Below are 17,899 nucleotides of genomic sequence, written 5' to 3' on the forward strand. Positions count from 1 at the left end.
GTTCCGGTTCCGATTTTCGGCTCGGATCAAATCCGGACCGAAACCCGCATTCTAATAATCGGTTTCATCTGGTCCGGACCCGGGTATGAAACCCGCATTCTAATACTGTATGTTTACGTTATGATGAGTTTCTTATTGAATCATCGACTCGTTTTAATTTGTTTTTATGTTTTTAAACATCCTATATCAGAATATTTATGAAGCTAGAGCTGCAGGATGAGACTTAATCCATGGAGGTGTAACAGTAGCCTAGATCATGTACAGAGATTTTAAATTATGATTTTTATGATACAAATTTTGAGAAATTTTAATAAATGTTTCCACGCACTCTCATTTATGATCTCAGTATTTTAATACAAAATGATTATATTTATTATAAGAAATATTTATACTTGGCGCTTCTTTTAGAATAAAAATATATATATTTTTAAATCAGGTTCAGTAGTAACACTCCAGATTCTACGAGAATTTCTAAAAGTGACTTTATTCTTAATCGTGGGAATATGGGTGTTACAGGAATGAATAATGTTTCCTTTTTGTACAAACAGAAACTGACTGCCACAAGGAGTGAACATAATGCAGTACCAGTTCTGAATCTCTGATGCTCTGTTACACATTATGGGTGCTGCACCATTCTATAGGTAATTTCAACCATCTCCAGCTTCAGTCATTACATTTCTGGAAATAATGCCTATAAATTCTTCTTCAATGGTTCTTTGCTCTCTCATTCTGTGGTTGTGATTTCTAAATCGACCCATCGGTAATATCTTTCCTCTCGCACCAGGATCGTGCCGTATCTTTTAATAATCAATTGAAGGATACAGATGGTACAAAATTTTCTATTATTCCTTCTACCAGCTTTCACCTAACTTCCATGCATGCCGTGGGGCACCTTTACAGATCACACGTGCAGTCATTTGCTACCCATCTAATTAAAATGAGAAAAATTTGAACTTACTCGGACTGCTGATCAGATGGGATATGGCCAAAGATATCAGGACACGAATCCCACTTTCCCCGTTCTCTGGCTTCCCAATACCCACCAAGATAGCGGTATGTATCACTCCCTTTATCTTTCACAAACCACCGTGGTTTCCATCCCCGCTCTTGCATCCTTCGAGCCTGAATCCCAATTGAAACAATAACCCATAATGAACATGACATATTCATCTAAAAACATGAGGCAACCTGCCATTATAGATTTAGTAATTGCCTAGGTGCCTAGCTAGTGGCCAAGTTTGTTACTATATCGGCACCTTTGCATTATTTATAGATTTGAGGCAACTTCTTGTGCCTAAATTAATCATCATTTAAATATTAACCTCCAGTCAAAAGTTAAATTATTCAAAGAAACGTTGCACAACTTGTTAGACACCACACTTCAAGGTGTTAAAATCCAAAATGATAACTACCAAAATTTCATTGACACACTAACCATCTAACCAAAACAATCGATGCACACGGTGCACAAACAACAACGGGTCCATATACATATCAGATAGACATTTCTTTGAAGAGAAATGTTTTAGCCACAAAGAGATTACACAAAAACAAACCAACAAATCGACATTGTTTGATATGTTATGTTATATCTACTTTACAAAAAACAAATTGATGTGACTTAATGAGGTACGTTAGATTGTAAAGTTATTTTTTTTGTAAAGTAGATATAACATAACATATCAAACAACGTCGATTTGTTGGTTTATTTTTATGGAATCTCTTTATGGTAGGGGTGGGCAGCGGGGGCCCACACCCCGTTACCCAGCCCTGTAAGGAGAATGCCCAATGGGTGCAGGGGGCGGGTTGACTCCAACGGGGTCCCGCCACCGCTCCACTCCGCTATATATAAAAAGATAAATTTTAAATATTTATATAAATAAATATATTGTATATAGATATATACAATTTGTTGAAACCTTGAATTTGTATTCATGTTATTAGATTGTCTTGACCTCTTATATAAAGGTTGGCTTAGGAGGCCAAAACAATCTAAAATACAACTCTAATAAGTTTAAATTATTTTTGTATTTATAAAATTTTAATTTATAGTTTAAATTATATTATAATTTTGGTCCAAAAAAATATTTTTGGACCCAAAAATAGTTTTTAGATCTAATGAGTCATGGGTAAATATTGGCCTGGGCAGGGCGGATAAGATTTTCGACCCCACCCCGCCTTCTAGGGGCAGGGGGCAGGGTTGAAAACCCTTCCCTCGCATGGTGTGGGGGGGGGTGTACCGCACCATGCGGATATCACCCCTACTTTATGGTTGTAGCACTTCTCTTATTTGAAAGATGGTTTTCTAGCTTCTATCATCACAACAATGGTTTATCCAACCTGCCCTTGAAATACCCAACTAGCGAGTGGTTCGACAGAAATTGTTCCATATTCCATATGAAAATTTTGTCCTCTTGGTAAGCATTTATACCAGATCCTATCCTTTTAATTTGCATGTTCAACCACAAGGTATCTTATCATCTTCAAATGCTCTTCCACTTTCACTAGTGATGAGAGAGGATGGTCTTCAATATGTTAGTCTTCACTATTGGAGGGAGGGGACATCTCCCAGATCATTGTAGACAATTTCTGTAACTTGCCTGTTGTTAGAAGGTTAAGAAACATGGCTAATGCAAGCCAGACTCGGAAAGATATCAAGGAAGAAAATGTTATTCTTAAACAATATCTCTACAGATAGGATTTCAATTTCACCAAGATGAGAACAACCTTTTAGCTCAGGTTAGCCAAGTGAAGAGAAAGCGGGGGTTCATGGATATGACTTCGCTTTTGTGGGCTCTTTTAGGTTGGTGGAAATGAAAACCTTAAAGATTGGATATCTTATTCTATTTTGAGATCTTATGGTTTTCTTGAGTAATAATACAAATCCAACCTTGTTAATTATGTAATTACCCTAGTGAGTGGCTCATGGATATGAATTCGCCCTTGTAGACTGGTTTGTGAGTGGGGGTGGACACCATTCTGCTCTTGCCTGCCTCAAGAAGTTGGACTAGTTGCTCCTTTGTACACATCACTATGAGGAAAACATAGACATCCAAAGGCTTTGATATAGGAATAATCTGGAATCTTTTGCAAAAGCTTTTGATGAGGGGAGTCACCATCAATAGTCAACGATGGCAATCAGTAATTAGTATGCACTGTTTTATTAAATGTTTTGGCCCATCGTTTTTCGCAGTCTACGAGATGTTTAATGCTATTGTGAGATATTACAGTTTTCTTAAGTAATACTATAGGCCAATCGTTGTTAATTATGTAATTATTCAACTACTAAGACTGGGTGTTGAGTTGATGACAGTACAGTAAACATGCAACATAATGTTTACCTGACGTTGCCGCTGCTCCAAACGCAATTTCTCTGCATTTGCCATTTCATACTCTCCATTTTCCAAATACCTTTGATCAGGTCTTAGCCTTGAATCCGTAGGCGGCAATTTTTCCTGTATATATAAATGTATGAATGAAATAGAAATGAATATGCCAACAAATCACCAAAAAAAAGCATGTAGTGCATCTGGACAGACACCCAAGTGAAATTATGCTATTTCCAATATATCCATTGGTAGCAACATTAGGATTTCGATGAATCACCATTATCTTATAGCAACCATCCTAGGGAACTCATTATTATGTTATGAAAATGATCCAATGCGAACTAGATCAAATATACTTTCCCTTAGCGCAGCTTTTCCGTAACTCATAATGAAACAAAGAAGGTGGAGTTAAAAATTAGGAAGCTCAATGAACTCATAAAAAAGTACCTTCAGTCCAGGGGTGAGCTCATTCAATGTGATGGCAAAGCGTGTTAAGTTATATCTAGTGAGAAGTTCGGGAGGCTTGCTTCGCTTCCAGAGCAGGCGGGCATCTGATAAAGACTCACATCCTTTCCCCTTCCCAGAAGAATCTCCTATCACATAATACATACTTTCATCCCACTTTCCGAAGAGAGTTGCCACCGTTTTTCCATTCCTGTCTTGAACCACACCATGTACCTGAAAAACAACCATGTTTATATAATCCAATTATACTCCCAACTCCTGATAACATTTCAAGTAGGTAAAAACACCAAACCACAGGATGGAACTCAAATTTACATCACCCAATAACATTCTAAAATGCCGCATAAGAAGTCTGCTGAATGAGAGTTAGATGGAATCCAGTTTATCGGTCATTTAGTTATTTCCCACAAGTGAGAAAAATTATTATCTTTAGTAATAATTTCTCTTTTGTTCATACTAATAATACAGAACACCTACACAAAAATGAGATGCTCGGCTTGTATCCTCAAAATATGTAAGCCTGGATGATATTTCTCTTCTTTTCAGCAGTCAGAACACACATTTTACGACAGCAAGCAAAATAAACAGGCAAGATTACAAAATGACAATTCAAGTCCTTGAATAGGTAGCCTCATAAGATGCAGAAAGGGTGTAGGCTTGTAATGAACCTGGATATTCTCGACTGTGTTGTAATAAAGAAATGGTTTAGAAATGGAAGATAGTTGCTATGATGAAATAACTTATTGCACATAAGATGTTTGATAAAATGACAAAGAGGGTCACACTAAGAAAGAATGATAAAATGGCTATGCCTTGAGGTATTCGAGGTCCCCAATTCCTCCCAAAAGAAATAACAAACTGTTTCAAAGATAATTTCCAGATTTCAGATCCCCCTCCCACAAGTACTCCTCAGAACATATACTCGGAGCCAACACCTCTAATTGACTCTAACCAAAGTAAGGCCATGGACTGATTTCCTTCTCTACTAACTAAGCCCACGGGCCACTAACAAATTAACAACTCAAATACAATAAAATGGTAACAACTAATTTGGACGCCCATCAAGTTCAGCCCAACTTAATTGGGTTCATTACATTATCCACCCCTTCAAAGAACCTTGTCCTCAAGGTTGAAATATTGATGCAACTTTATAGTATTGGTTCCAGTTTAGCCTTTCATACTCAGCTTGCTCTTCTCCACCCCTTGCCAACAGCTACCCTTGTCCTCATTGCCATGGAGGGTCATAACATCCTCCCCCCTCAAAAGAACCTTGTCCTCAAGGTTAATAGCAACGACACAATTGTCACCCTCACTCCAAGATAAGAATATTGAAAGGTATTGAATAGTATAGAACAATATAGAGTATAGAGTATAATTTTGAACATACGGCAGGGCAATGCCACAATTTGCCAAATTCTTCGTACGAGCATCTGATGGAACAACAATTTTATTTATTTTTTTTTTTTAGGACAGGAGTCATGCTGCAAGAGCTGAATGGCTCTACAGAGCTGCACCCCCTCTTGGGGTTCCACGAATAAATCCTCCCCATGCATTACATCCGATGAAAGAAGATCTTGGACCACTTGATGGCTCGGTTTAATACCAGATTGCACTATAAACAATAACGGAGAGCCCCCACCCAATCCATCGATATTGTACTTAAGGGAAAGGCTACTCTGACATTTAGCTTTATCAAGGATAAGAGCAAGCATCAAAAATCTCTTCAATATAACATTCCCAAGAGTTTCATAGTAAGCAGGTCTATATGGGCCTTCTACCATCTTGTCATAGGCATAAGCCTGTGCAAGACCCGCATGTGAGAAAAAGTGCATTGGGCAACAAGGAATTGCCACCAAACACAATAAACAGTACTCACAAATCTCTCTACTGATCCTAGAAAAATTTCCATCATCCCATGGACTTCCTCTATCAAAAGGTGCACAAAAAAAACTTAAGGGGAAAAATATCAAACAATTGGGGGGTAAATACCAATGGATTGCCATGCTTCATGCTTTCCTCTATGTAAGTTGCAGCAGGCTTCGAATGTTTTTCATTGGTCCCAGTGATAATAATATCCCAAAAAGCAGACCACCATTCAAAAAGAAACCCATCAGGAGCATCCATTACTACAGGGTCCAATGCAACCTTCCAAACATTTACACCTCGCAATTTAGCAGCCAACTCTTTCAAATATTTCACTTCCTCCATAAGTTTGAAAGGAGTAGACTCTATTGGAAGAGGCTTTACAGGATTGACATTCGCAATATCTTTATCCACAAAATCCAAAACAAAAAGATTTTCCAGGGAATGAATAAACCTCTGACCATCCTCACTCCTCTGCAACCAAACGTGCTCCAATGGCTAGTTTGAATTGTTCACCATAATACTAAACTCCTCTTGCGGCCTCCGTATCGACGGTATATGAAAAGGCACCTTAGATTTCGGATTTATTTTCCCTCCTCTATCAATTGGCTTAAACACCACTTTAAGTGGCAATATATCAAACAGATAATGAACAAAACGTTTCTTACCGATTTGTAATATTGAAGGTACAGCCCATAGCCATGGCACTTGCCCAAACATGGGTATTTCAACGGGTCTAGTACACAATAAGACCAATGTGGCAGCAACCATAAGCTTGTCAGCTACTGGATCTAGAAATGCACCAAATGCCAATCCTAGCATCATCTTCCGAACAAGATAGCCCTCAAGCCAATCACTAATATGATTGAGTATAGGGTCCAGAAAAATGAGATAGCATTCTAGTATCCCTTCTTCAAAGGCTAAAGGATCTAAGATTCCCCACAATGATTTGATTCCATTCAATCCACCGAGATACACATTGTAGCAGGTCCTGACTACATGCACCAAGGAATCGCCCCGGATCAAGACTCCGGGGAATCGAATGGCGGAAAGCAAAACACGGAGCACACCCAGCTCAATGGCTTCCTCTCCGAGACCAACCAACCTGCAAAAGCCGTCAATCATCTTGTAAACAAAGGATGTGTTGTTGCTACTGGGACTTGGGCGGTCAATCTCGGTGCAAATGAGGTTGAGGGAGAATAAGTTGAAGGTGCAATCGAGGACGGGCTCGACGACCTTGGCGTAGGTGGAATCGAGGGCCAGAATGAGGGGTTGGAGGAGGGAATCAGCATGGGAGGAGGAGTAGAGATAATAAAAATAGACCCCACCAGGATCAAACTCCCATCTGGTGCCGCGATCCATCCTGATGGTTGGGCCTTCTTCTGTCATTGTATGGTTACTGCAAAGTATGACTGACGAAAATGAAGGAAAGAGGAAGTACTTTCTGAGAGGAAATGAAGGGAAAGACAATCAGAGATGGAAATCCGAGATTTTAGAATTTAATTTTGGGTTTGGATTTTTAAGAACGGATGGAGTGATTTCTTTGGGATCAGTCTCTGTTGGCATCGCTACATTTCTCTCCCTCGCTGGTGCCTTTTCTATTCTTTCTTCCACGATTTCATCTACATTCGTCGTTCCATTTTTTTCCTGCACTATCTATTTTTGTGAATCTTCGATTGAAGCCGTAGCTCCCTTTTCAACTCCCTCCTCTGCAGCTTGGTCTTCCCAAACCAAGAAGGATTCCTCGACTTATTGCTTGTAAACCTTGTAATTTGCGTGCATTCGATCAAGTAATTCTGTGATGTGCAACATTTTTTCAAGAGCTTTTTCCATCAATGGCAGCAAATTTACTGGCTGGTTGTTAAAGGTTATTCCGTCCATGGAAGAATCGGTGGCTCTAGATACCAATTGTAATGAACCCGGATATTCTCAACTGTGTTGTAATAAAGAAATGGTTTAGAAATGGAAGATAGTTGCTATGATGAAATAACTGATTGCACATAAGATGTTTGATAAAATGACAAAGAGGGTCACACTAAGAAAGAATGATAAAATGGTTATGCCTTGAGGTATTCGAGGTCCCCAATTCCTCCCAAAAGAAATAACAAACTGTTTCAAAGATAATTTCCAGATTTCAGATCCCCCTCCCACAAGTACTCCTCAGTACATATACTCAGAGCCAACACCTCTAATTGACTCTAACCGAAGTAAGGCCATGGACTGATTTCCTTCTCTACTAACTAAGCCCACGGGCCACTAACAAATTAACAACTCAAATACAATAAAATGGTAACAACTAATTTGGAGCCCCATCAAGTTCGGCACAACTTAATTGGGTTCATTGCAAGGCTCCACCTTAGACAACCTACTCCCTCAAAGCAAGAAGCAATAACCATATCTAATTTCAGAAAACTAGGCCTATGGCCGTTGCATAGACAAATACTTTGTTTTGAATAAGATGTATTAGACTGTGCTGCTAACTTTTTCCTTTATTTACCAATCAAAAAAACTTTTTCCCTTATTTACTTTATTTTTTAAATTTATTGCCTTCTTAAATTCGTACTTTTCTATTTAAAGTATAAAAATTCCAATATACTCTACAAGTGCCACACTAAGTAATTACACTGATATTAGTAACAGAACTATTATGCCATAGATGTTAGATAATGCTAATACAAAGTTTCTGATGACAAAATTGTGCATACAGTTTCCTCTCCTCAGCCAAATCAAACAAAGTATATTTTACAAACCACACTTCTCTTTCATTAGCCATGATGCAAAAATAATTTGCAATAATGACAAAGGAACATAGACAATCATCATTATTTCTTATGCAACAGACCTAGATATTTATATCTATGAAATTTTGAGACTTAGAGAGCACCTGGTGAGGATTTCGGTCAATGATCGACTGCTCCTTGAATTTCAGCTTACATGAATAATCATAATTTCCTTGTATGCGCATTGTACCATAGTGATCGCAATACAGCTTTCCCAAAATGAGATTGTATATTGATGTTGTGACCTGACAGAAGAGAGCCCGTTTCAAACTGGAACTGAACATGGAAAGAAGATCACATGAACCATTGGAGAAATACCTTACTCCACTGAAACACTTCCCCATCATCAAATTCCAAAGTCAAAATACCAACGGGATCAAGTTGAATTGATCGCCCCCAAAATTTGCTCTTTAAATTGCTATCCCCCCAGAATTTCCATCCCGTTCCCTCACAGTGACATGCAACAATCACAGGGTGATGACTGACCTGACACCAAAAGTGAAAGTAACTTGGCAAAATTTATTCCCAATATCAAAAGAAGCTTCAAAGCAAGCCCAAAAGAGCAATTGTACACATGAAAGGTATGGTCTTTTCGAAATCACCTATGAGGGAACATGGGATTTTTCTATGAATTTCAGACACTTGTATAGAATAATTTCTCATGCCCTGAAAACTTAATAATTTAATGCCAAATTCTCCAAAAGAGGAGTTGCTAACTTAGTACAATTATGACCATATATATCACCATTGGGTAAAGTCCCATATTACAAATTTAAGTTAGAGGCTCCTCCCTATTTTGGGAAGAAATCATATGAGGGTAAGCTAGTTCAACAGCTTTTAACTACATCAGTAAGCATTATAATGAAATTTTTGGACAAGTTACACTTTATCACTCTAAACTACCATTTCATTCTCAAACATTACCAAACTATAACTAGTTAAAACTCATCCCATAAATCTAGTGGCTTCATATCTCAACTACTTAAATAAAAAACCATTTAAAATGCGACATATCCATTGATGTGACTGGGGATGACAATGTTCAGATGAAGAACTAGTAGCTTGGGGGATAAAATGTAATTTTGTTAAAAAAAACCATATTGCATCCCCCCTCACCCAAAAAATAGAAGAACAATATATTTCCAATGAAAAAATTATGTTCTTGATTCATTCCATCACCCACTTGTGTCATTAAATTTACAATTGCAAGGTTAAATTTAAATTTTGTTTTTTAACATCTTAAAACTTAGTGAAAATCTCTAGAATCATGCTTAGGTGCCACTAAAATTTAGACGAACTAATGTACACCATAGTCTCGATTTTTAAAATATTTGAGAAAAACAAATTATAAAATGGAAAGACCAAATTGGTAATGTATTCGAAGTGTCAAAATAGAAAATGATACCTTCTCTGAGAAAAAGTGGAGGCCTTTATCTGGATAATCAGCCTCGTAGGTTTCTCCTAATAATGGATTAAATGGTTTGCATATTCTTCCTTCAGTTGAAGAATATCCAGAAACAGCAAAAGCAGCAACATTAAGAATCCTCATGAGGCTATTACCCTGCAATATATCAAGGAGGAAACAAAAAGTTAAACAAAGGAATAATTACACCAAAAGAAATCCATAATGGCAATAGCATCTAAGAATACTGTTTAAAAGGCTTTTGCATCCATACCAAAGTTTAAATCACTCATAATCACATTGAGCAACATTGCCTGATCAAAATAATATTCAGAGAGTTCACCAAATACTTCTCAACTAGATTTGAAACCAAATTGCTCACAGGGCAGTGTGCCAAAATAGGCAGCATAAGAAACAACAAAATATGGTACGAAATGTTAGCAAAAAATGAAATATTCTCTTCCTCTAATGCTCTAAAACTCTTAAGCAAACTAACAAAAATTATTCACAAATTGTTACATCTCCATAAGCGCCTTTCATATTCAGCTGAAGCTGCCACCAAGTGTCTGAAAGGTAAAACCTGTGATATTATTGATGTTTTCCTAACTCTCCAAGAGAGGCCACTAGTTGTAGGTGCCTTACATACAAATTGAACAAGAAAACAACAAATATTCTGGAGGCATCAGTCAAACCACCATAATCACCAAAATTACAAAGTCTACAGTTAAACACATCTTCCAAATACATTGATTACTGCAAAGGTTGAGAGAGAGAGAGAGAGAGAGAGAGAGAGAGAGAGAGAGAATCATTTGAAACCACAAGTTACAAGATACTCAATAGATATGAGTTCCATGATAAAAATCTAAAAGCAATCACTTATTGGAGGCAAACTAAAATCATGATTTACGAGAATACCCTATAATCTAGAGTAGCCTTTTTTGTTTGGAGTGCCGCCCTTGAGAAGATATTGACCACGGATAACTTGAGAAAGAAAGGATGTGTAGTCATGGAGTGGTGCTACATGTGTAGAAAGAATGGTGAATCGGTGAACCATCTCTTACTACATTGTGAGGTAGCAAGGGCATTGTGGGCTGAGATTTTTCAAAGGGTTGATTTAGCTTGGGTTATGCCGAGAGTGGTGGACCTGTTGGGTTGTTGGAGGAAGATGCAAGGTTGTCATCAAGTGGCAATGGTATGGAAGATGATTCCGTCGTGCATCATGTGGTGTATTTGGACGGAAAGGAATGCGCGCTGCTTTGAAGATAAGGAACGCACACTGGCCGAGTTGAAGAAATATTTGTTCCACACATTATTGTCTTGGCTTTCCGCCATTGTATTACAGGGGGGCAATGTTCATGATTTTTTGTCTTTAATCTATCGCACGTAGAATGTAATTAGGTGTTCTATTGTATACTTCCTGTGTACATGGGCTATACTTACTTCACTCATATATATAATATTGATCTTTTACTTATCAAAAAAAAAGAATACCCTATAAGCATATAAGCATTTCAGTAATCCAGGAATGACAGAAATATGAAGATAAATACGCAAACATTTTTTTAGAATGAAAAAACAGCATCAAGTTCTTACTTGCATACGTACCCTTTTCCCCCACTCATGTGCTCGATCAATGAGATATGAATATTCCAAATCCTCAAAACATTTTTGCAGGGAAGAGAGAGGCTCATTGAAGTAAACGGGAAGACATATTTTTGTGAGATCCTTTCCAATGTTATCTTTAATCATTGACCAAAGACTAACAGCCTTCTCTTTTTCAACAGGGTCAGGCAATTTCTTACGTCGCTTAACATGTGGATAGTTAGTTCCAACAGATCTAATGGAAGGGTCAACATCATCTTCAGGTTCAATTGCAATACCACCATCATCAGAAGAGAAAGATGATACCCGCAAATCAGACCCATTACTTTTGAATGAGCTGGATGACAGAAAGTCACGAGTGTCAAAAAATGTATTTTCTTCATCATCTGTTTCTTCCTCTGCAGCATCAGCCCTTTCATTATCATCTTCAGATTCACTAGGACTTCCTTCTTCTGAGAAACAGAAATTTAACATTAAAATTACTAAATAAGAATAAATCAAGAGAGAGAACTTGAAAAGATAATAAGAGGAGAAAAACACCCAAAACCATTGGTACAACTAACCATTTTCAAAAAAGATTTAATCCAAATAAGAATAACAACAAACTAAGGCCATATACAAGAAATGTGATCATTTAAGGATTCAGGTTACTGAAAAAGGAAAAAAAATTCGGATTAGCAAAACCCTAAATAAATTATTCAAATTTTTTAGGTCACAACAATCACAACTACAGAAGCTTGAACCGCAATATTTGGGCACCAACTCTGCACTTCGGGACAAAAAGGGGTGGTGTTATAAGTATAAAGTCAACTGCACATTCATAGTTATAATGTTTTAGGTATACAACAACTAAAACCAAGGTAATGTTCTCAAATCCAATTTGATTTATGATCCGTACTCATCCTAACCCACATAGGCGAGTAATCATTCAGTGATGGGTTGCAATGGCAAACACATTAGATTCCTCTAGTATAATAGTATTGTTCTTTATGGCAAACTAGACAAATCCAAATAAAAAATCATGGACTGTCCAGGAAGAGGCAGGTATTCGTTAACATAATTGGGATTATATTAGCTAATCCAGTGGAAGGCAAGCAAATTAATTTCTGACATCAATAATAAAGAGCTGCAAGATTATGACACATCTCATCACCTTTTAAAACAATAGAGAGATGCCCTTCTCATGCATTTACAATTATCAGATCATCCAACTCATATTGACTTTAAATCTAATACGTGCTAATGAACAGATTATAGCATACCATCTTACCATTGAATTTGTCTTGCCTTAATCTAGAAGAAGCCCCTTGATCATTGCACTGTCTTTGGCTCTCATCAACCACCGTATTCTCCAGATCAACTTTTTCTGTCTACATAATACAGTATAAAAGCAATTTCTTAGCAGGACACAAAATAATTTAAGAATTTACCCTGTGCCAGAAGGTAAATTTTCATTTGATGGGACACTCAGACCCAATAAATACCTTATCCAAACACAAAACAGGCTTCGAGAAATAAATGTCAAGAAATCATAACTCACTTGTACGTGATATTATTTTTGTACTAGAAGACTACACTTTACGAAGTAAATTGTCTACAGACAGAGTCACAGAAGAACATTTCAGTCTTTGAGTGGTAAACTTATGGTCAACCTGCCACTAACCAGAACTTAGCTTGCAAATCATTACACCAGAAAAATACACTGAATGTCATAAATCACCCAGCAAGTACGACAAATGTGAAGTGTTAAGATGCAGGATAAGCCTGAAAAAAAAGAAGAAGATGCTAAGATGAAGAAAATGGGAAAGCAGAAGAATGTGGGGTGGTTAAGGACTTGCATAACTACGTAGAGCATCCTGATATAGAATCACCCACTTCCACCCTTCACTTAAACCATAAACCACAAATGCCAGAAATCTATCGTTAATATACAAAATTGAAGTTTAATTAATACTTGTGCATCCAAGACTAGCAAAGTTAAAGAACGTAGTCTATTTGCTTTGCAGTAAAACATGGTAGTATCACTATGCATGCATGCAACATTCAACCTACCAATTTGCCCTCTCCTAGGAATTCCACTTTATGGGAATGACACAAATCTTTAGGAAGAAAATTCAAAACATGAGATTATCTAAAGTTAATTACCGCTAAAACAACTAGGGCGATGATTACCTTCACCAACAAATCACAACAACCATTAACTAGAAAACAACCGTTAATTACATCCACTGCTACCAAATGATTATGCTGCTACAAACTTCTAATTATTTCCCTCGCAACGCTGAGCTAGAAAACTACTATATTTGTTGATGGTCTCTATGCCTCAACAAAAACTTATGGCCACGCAAAGATTAACTAAAGTCAAATCTTTTTGTGGAGATTATGCTCTGGGTATAAATGAGGAGGACTCTACTGTTACCTTTTTAACATCATTTCAGCAAACTAGAATAAAAACACTAACCTGCTTACAAGAAAACTGAAAATCTATGGGAATCACTGGCTATATCATTTCCAACATGAACTTCCAAAAAAGATATTCATATTCGCCCACAGGTTATAGAACGGAAAGATGTTAAATTACACAATGAAACGGAATTTATTTTGTAATCCCATGATCTGATGACCTCAGCATAAGCCCTTAATTAAAACAGAATTCACACATTACCTAACCTCAAAATTAACACTAAAATCAATTTAAAAATTAGAAGAATCATTACCTCTCAAAAAGTTAGAAGAATTTTTAATAAAAACTAAAATTATTTCAACATAGATATACAGGTGTTCAAAAAAACCCGTCCCCTCGGTACTCTATACAGAACGATCACAGTTTTAAAAAAAATGGAAAATTACAACTCTATCAATAGTTACAAATGAAAAGAACGATCCCAAACACACAGCCTCCTAGCAATTTATTCAAGAGGTTGAGGCATAGAGTTATATGCAATAGAAGAAGGAGAGACCGAAAAAGAATTCTGAATTCGACTGCCGCGAAGTTTTTCAGATTTCATTACATGTACCTCTAGTTGCCGCAACGTGTCAATAAGGAGACACTGCTTCTGCTTTAGCAGCACTAGTTGGCTCTGCAGCACCGCAAACTCGCTCCTCATGATTTGCTCGCTGTCCTGGATGGCTGCCTCTCCAACACCCTCTTCCAAAAGCCGCTGTCTCAGCTTCTCGGTTGACATAGTGAAATTATCTATGGGAGCCATCAGCTCGCTGTTCGACATACGTGGGAACATGTCCTTCACAGCTTGCAATGCCTCCATCCACGCTTCTCGATCTTCACGCATCTCAGCCCTTAGATGGAGCTTCTTTGTGCCAGTGAAAATCGAGAATCTTTTGTCATCTGATTTGCTTTCACGAATTGAGGAAACCTGCAACATACCAACAAAATGAATAAAAAAAAATCATACACGGACAGAAAGACCTGAGGAAGATTAGTAATTAGGGGGTTAGAATTAAAGATCCTTCATATTAATCCAATGCAAACTTAGAGCATAAAATCAATATAATATTATAAATATCAACACAAGAAAATTTGCGAGTGATGCTAGATCGACACGGATAAACTTAAAAAGCAAGGATAATTATAGTTGTAAATACGCAAATATCGTAGAATTATTTTTAAAAAGAGTAAAATTTTTTATTAAAAAGTTAATTTTTTTTTTTATATAAATTTCATGTTTATTTATTTTTTTAAAATAATTATACGATACAGTAATTATCATTTTTCAAACATAAATTAATAAATAAAAATAAAAACCATTATTTATAATAATGAAAACGAATATTTACGTGAAATAAAAATAAAATGAAATGATTTTAAATAAAAATTAAAAATAATATTATATTATTTAAAAATTTAAAAAAATAATGAGAATTTAAAAAATAATAAAATAGATGATATGAAATCGTTTTTATTATATACTCGACCAAATAGAGAATAATTCACATCACGTGGTTACTCTCCAAGATTTTAGAGAAAAATAATAATTAGTAATTACTCTGGTTGACCAAGACCTTGAGATGAATTTCGCCGAAGGGTTTGCGGGGAAGTTGTTGCTGCAAATGCGAGGTTCCATTATGGTACCTCGAAATCCTTCGTATAGACTCCTCGCCGATGACCTTCGATCCTTTCTCGGTGTCTCGATTCACCACGATCCTATCGGGTCCATGAATCTTATAGTACGATAAAACGCCGTCCTGCAAGACGAACCACCGCGGCCTCCATCCTTTCCCGTAATTCACCCACTTGTAAAGTATCCCCGAGACGCCGTTCCCCACTATATCATTGATCTTCACGTCCACCGGCTGCTCCCTTGCGGAGTGAGACACCGTCGCCGGCGAGGCCGTCGTTCGCGGCTTGGTCAATATCCTTCCGCAATCCCCGTTATTGTCGCCGTGGATTTGTTTGTTTCCGGTTCGGGCACTATAATCGTATCTTGCCGACGTGGCCTCGGGGAGAGGCGGTATGTGGTGGAGCGCCTGGGATTGCTCGGACATGGTGAACAGGCAGCAGAAGGGATGCATAAGGAAATGAATTAATACAAAAGACCGGTCCGATCGCCGACTCGGAGCACGTTCTTCACGGTAGATATGAGACTAATGAGAGTCTCCATGGTTTCTCTCTATTTGCTTGGTCAACGAAATGGCCAGATATGAATGACAATTGGCAAGGAAACGGAGGTTTTCCAAGGGGGAATAGGATAACGCGGTTATCGCTTCAGGTATTTGAAGAAAAATGTTGAATCAGTAGTGGAGGTAGCCGGGTAGAGAAGAAAGAGTCCGGCGAGTTGAGATGGTGGCAGGACAGGTAAAGAATGCACAAGTTGAGTTGGGGAAGTTGGGACTGCACGGATTTTAAATACGAAGAAGATAGCTGCAGTTGGTTTTTTTTTTAAAAAAAAAAAGAAAACAGATGTGGTTGGTTTTAGAGTTTATGATTGGGTGCGTATTTAACACTACAGTGTTCTGTTGTCCTGCCGCGTGGACGACTGCGCGTGTATGTGCCGCGTTACCCTTCGGGTGATGTTATACCGTTGTAGAATATACAGTTCTCGCATAAAAAAAATAAAGGGGATAATTCTATGCGACCGACATTTCTAACCTGACCGACAAAGTGGAAATGCTTTTTATTTTTATTGTTTTTATTTTAATATCTTTTATATATTTTAAAATATTTTAATAAAATAAAAATATATCAATTCATTCGTTTTTTTTAAAATGAGGTTACTATTAAAAAATAATTTTTTTATATAAATTTCATATTTTTTTTCAAGTATGCGCAGACTGTATATTTTAAAACTGTAAATATTATTTTTAATAATTCAATATATAAAGTTCTTTTTTAAAAATTTTTGTATAGACTAAATATTTATCTTTTTATTAATTTTAATTATATTAAGTAATGTGCTATATTTAGGATTTGTTTGGATAGATAAACGATCTCATCTCATCATTATAACTTTATCAAATTTTCACATAAAATATAATAAATAATTTAATTTTTTCAAATCTCAAAATAATAATAATATTAAAACATAATATTCTTATAATATTATATTCAACTCATTTAAAACTATCTCATTTCATTATCTGAAATTATATAAAGAAAAATATTTAAAATGTGACATATTAACTAATGTGATTAGAAATTTAAAAAAATATATATATTTTTTTGTAATATCAAGTCATACTAAATGATGCGTTGTACTTGATGTAATTTTTTATTCAATGATTCCCTACTGAATTTATTTAAAACGTATCAAATTATTCGATATAATTGTGATGATAAAATTTAATATTAATACAAATATTGTTATTTTGTGATTTCAAGCTGATATTTTTAAAAATAAAATAAAATTGTTTGGTTTGGGCGTGTATAGAGGGGGTGCACCGTGCATGGGCAGCGGTAGAATCAAATTTTGTTTATTGGTCTCATCCTGTCCCTGCTACTTTAACGCAAAGAAAAATAATATTTGTAATTTTAGAATATGTAAATATTATATATTTATTTTGAAAAAAAAAATAAGTATGGAATTTACATAAAAAAATATTTTAATAAATTTCATTTTTTTTCTAAAAAATACGATACACTTGCATAATTTATAATTATATCTAACATTATTAAAAAAACATAATTACTAGTCTTACATATAAATTTTATAAAAAAGAAAGTTTATAAATTCATGCGATTAGTGTGATATATTAATATATTAGATTGTAAGAATTTTTTTTAAGACATTTCAATTTGCAAGTCTTTCTATATAAGATCTCTGTATATAAAACAAAAACAAAAACAGTAAGCACCATTTATTTTTGATATTTTTAGGATTAAGATTTTACGTAACAATGGATCTTCTTATTCCCAGCTTATTTCTCGATGAAATTTTCAATATATGTTTTATTTATAATAAATTATATTTGTAATTATAAATTATATAAATACTATCTATTTT

At 36.0% G+C, this 17,899-nt stretch overlaps 1 protein-coding gene across 2 annotated transcripts; it reads right to left on the minus strand.

The window, feature by feature from the left end:
* Window positions 1-445: 445 nt before the first annotated feature.
* Window positions 446-16,329, minus strand: LOC108986395 (oxysterol-binding protein-related protein 1C-like). Of its 2 annotated transcripts, none has more exons than XM_035686781.1 (10): window positions 15,462-16,329; window positions 14,459-14,815; window positions 12,712-12,811; window positions 11,445-11,893; window positions 9,843-9,998; window positions 8,756-8,923; window positions 8,542-8,682; window positions 3,777-4,007; window positions 3,342-3,455; window positions 446-1,122 (listed from the first exon to the last, which is right to left on the minus strand). In XM_035686781.1, exons 1-10 carry the CDS (start codon window positions 15,969-15,971, stop codon window positions 955-957), a joined length of 2,394 nt encoding a protein of 797 aa, XP_035542674.1. In that variant the 5' UTR covers window positions 15,972-16,329; the 3' UTR covers window positions 446-954. The 2 variants fall into 2 exon arrangements, with proteins under 2 accessions (XP_035542674.1, XP_035542673.1); XM_035686780.1 differs by having other exon boundaries at window positions 11,433-11,893.
* Between the last annotated feature and the right edge of the window lie 1,570 nt (window positions 16,330-17,899).

The sequence above is a fragment of the Juglans regia genome, chromosome 16 (genome assembly GCF_001411555.2).
Source record: "Juglans regia cultivar Chandler chromosome 16, Walnut 2.0, whole genome shotgun sequence".
Lineage (NCBI taxonomy): Eukaryota > Viridiplantae > Streptophyta > Magnoliopsida > Fagales > Juglandaceae > Juglans > Juglans regia.